General features: G+C 39.2%; 1 protein-coding gene across 1 annotated transcript; it reads right to left on the bottom strand.

Annotated features, from left to right (window-relative positions):
* Nucleotides 1-486: 486 nt before the first annotated feature.
* Nucleotides 487-1,853, bottom strand: LOC129256106 (heparan sulfate glucosamine 3-O-sulfotransferase 1-like). Its single transcript, XM_054894391.2, has one exon. It carries the CDS (start codon nucleotides 1,751-1,753, stop codon nucleotides 575-577), a length of 1,179 nt encoding a protein of 392 aa, XP_054750366.1. The 5' UTR covers nucleotides 1,754-1,853; the 3' UTR covers nucleotides 487-574.
* Nucleotides 1,854-2,303: the final 450 nt, after the last annotated feature.

Below are 2,303 nucleotides of genomic sequence, written 5' to 3'. Positions count from 1 at the left end.
AATTTGTTGATTCGCTGGGAGTAAAATATTCGTGAATGCATTTTGTGCATTTTTATATACATGCACTAGCGTACCTACGGGGGGGGGGGCAGGGGGGCACTCTGCCCCCCCTGACGAGCAACAACCCATACAAAAGACATATACCTGCCCCCCCTGACGAGCTTGAAGACCTTTATTGCCCCCCTGACGAGCTTGAAGACCTTTTTTTGCTTGTCAAATTTTTTGGCGGCCGATTTTGCCCCCCCTGTGGAAAATCCTAGGTACGCCACTGTATACATGTATAGGTATTTACCAAGACAGTCGTCCCCGGTATTGAATTTTGATACCCAGTTCAATAAAGCTCCCATATATATATATATATATATACTGTATATATATATATATATATATATATATATATATATATACCGTTGCTTGGCACTTTTGAGATGCAACATAATGTTGGCAAGTCACAGGCATGCATTTACTTTGTATAATAAATAAGTTTAGAAAATTATTTACAGCCAAATATACAAATTTCAACAATTTAATGGAGGCCCTATTTGAACCATAGAAGAAAGGGATCAGATCTTAATTACTCAATAGGGTGGTAATTAAGGGGAATATCCCCTATAACTTCCACGTAATGTTTTAGGAGAAGGAAAAGATATCGACAACTGTTCTCAAAATGTCCCCGAAGTTTTGTTATGGTAGCCTCACTAATCACTGGGTAATCCACAGGCAAGCGTGGCATACATATTGACTGTGGTTTTTGAAGACAGAATGTACTGGTATTCATATCAAACCTGAAGTAATCCGGTTTGAAAAATGGTTTTACACCGAGAAATTCTTCGACTTTAGCCACGGCTTCATATGGTTTTCTGGCAAATATTTCTGCGTTTACCGTAAGGACATGGTTTGCCATTAATTTCTTGACCCAACTCCTCAAGTAGTACACATACAGACTATCAGCAATGAAAATGTTTTTATGTGAGACTTGATCAGGGCTTCTCAGAACTGTTTTTTCGAAAGTATTTTCTACAGTGTAAGACATCTTTGTTGAACCTCTCCTGCCATGCTTACCTTTACCGCTGACGAGCAGACGATCTATTGATCGAGATTCTTTAAAGATACGCTTGTAGTGTGCAGAAGTCATTTTAGAATCGTGGATCCGTTGATGAGTTAGAAGATAGTCAGAAATAGACCTTGCTACAGGATCACGCAACATCATGATGATTTTGACATCATCTCCAAGAGTCTTTGAAACCCTTAAAGAAGCGTTCCGATGATACACATAACCTTCTGTCGACTCTATTGTTAATTGACCGGGCAAACTGAAAGGCATTTGACTTTTGTACCATTCTAATCCACGATTAAAGTTCTTATCAAAGAACTTCACTTCGTAAGCTGCGGTAGCAAGCTGTGGGTGGAATCCTAAAAGCCTATTGAGAGATCGAGTACCTGATGTTCTAGCGCCGATGATGAGTACTTTGGGTAATTTCTGTTTACATCCAAGTGAATTTAATTCATTGTTTGGTTTCAAATGCTGCACCCAGTCAGAGGAGATCGTATAACACCTGTCAACACTGGAAGAATCAACTCCTCCTTGAGGACGCTGCCTTTGTTGCTGCTTCAAAGCAAGTGACTTCCCTTGGTAGTTGAGTACTGATTCACTTCTATGGCAGATGACAGAGTAAATTCGTGTGAAGCTGATTATTGCCGCAACAATGAGACAACCGAAACAGACGGCCAGGAAGTATAATCGGGATGACATGTCGTTTGGATGACTTCGTGTTCAATCATTTAAGAATATTTCAGGCTACTGGTTTGGTTCGCCACGTTACTTCTGCAGCATCACTCCATCGTACAGATACGATATTGTCCTATAAGAAACAACAATAAAAATCTATAATGTTGGTGATAATGATGATGATCCTCCTCCTCATCATCATGGTAGTGGTGATGGTTATCGTGATGATGATTAGGAGGATGAAGGAGGAGGAGGAGGATAACGATGGTACAAAATTTAAGTAATGATGTAAATGTTCACTCCACTGTAGTCACGTAATACAATAGGCCAAATGGGAGGATAGGATGATAACCAAAGATGATAAGATGATACAAGTCTCTTAAAGGGATGGTCCAGGCTGGAAATATTTCTATCTCAATAAATAGAGTAAAATTCACAAAGCAAAATGCTGAGAATTTGATCAAAATCGGATCACAAATAACGAAGTTTTTGAATTTTAAAGATTTGTATTATTCCGGTGAAACAGTTCTAGGCATGTCTTTATGAATATTCATTAGGTGGGCTGATGATGTCA

This window comes from Lytechinus pictus, chromosome 3 (assembly GCF_037042905.1).
Source record: "Lytechinus pictus isolate F3 Inbred chromosome 3, Lp3.0, whole genome shotgun sequence".
NCBI lineage: Eukaryota > Metazoa > Echinodermata > Echinoidea > Temnopleuroida > Toxopneustidae > Lytechinus > Lytechinus pictus.
This window is presented reverse-complemented; position numbering and strand designations above follow the sequence as displayed.

Bases quoted from the DNA above. Each gene is read 5' to 3' on its own strand.
- LOC129256106 (XM_054894391.2), bottom strand. From the start codon at position 1,753: ATGTCATCCCGATTATACTTCCTGGCCGTCTGTTTCGGTTGTCTCATT.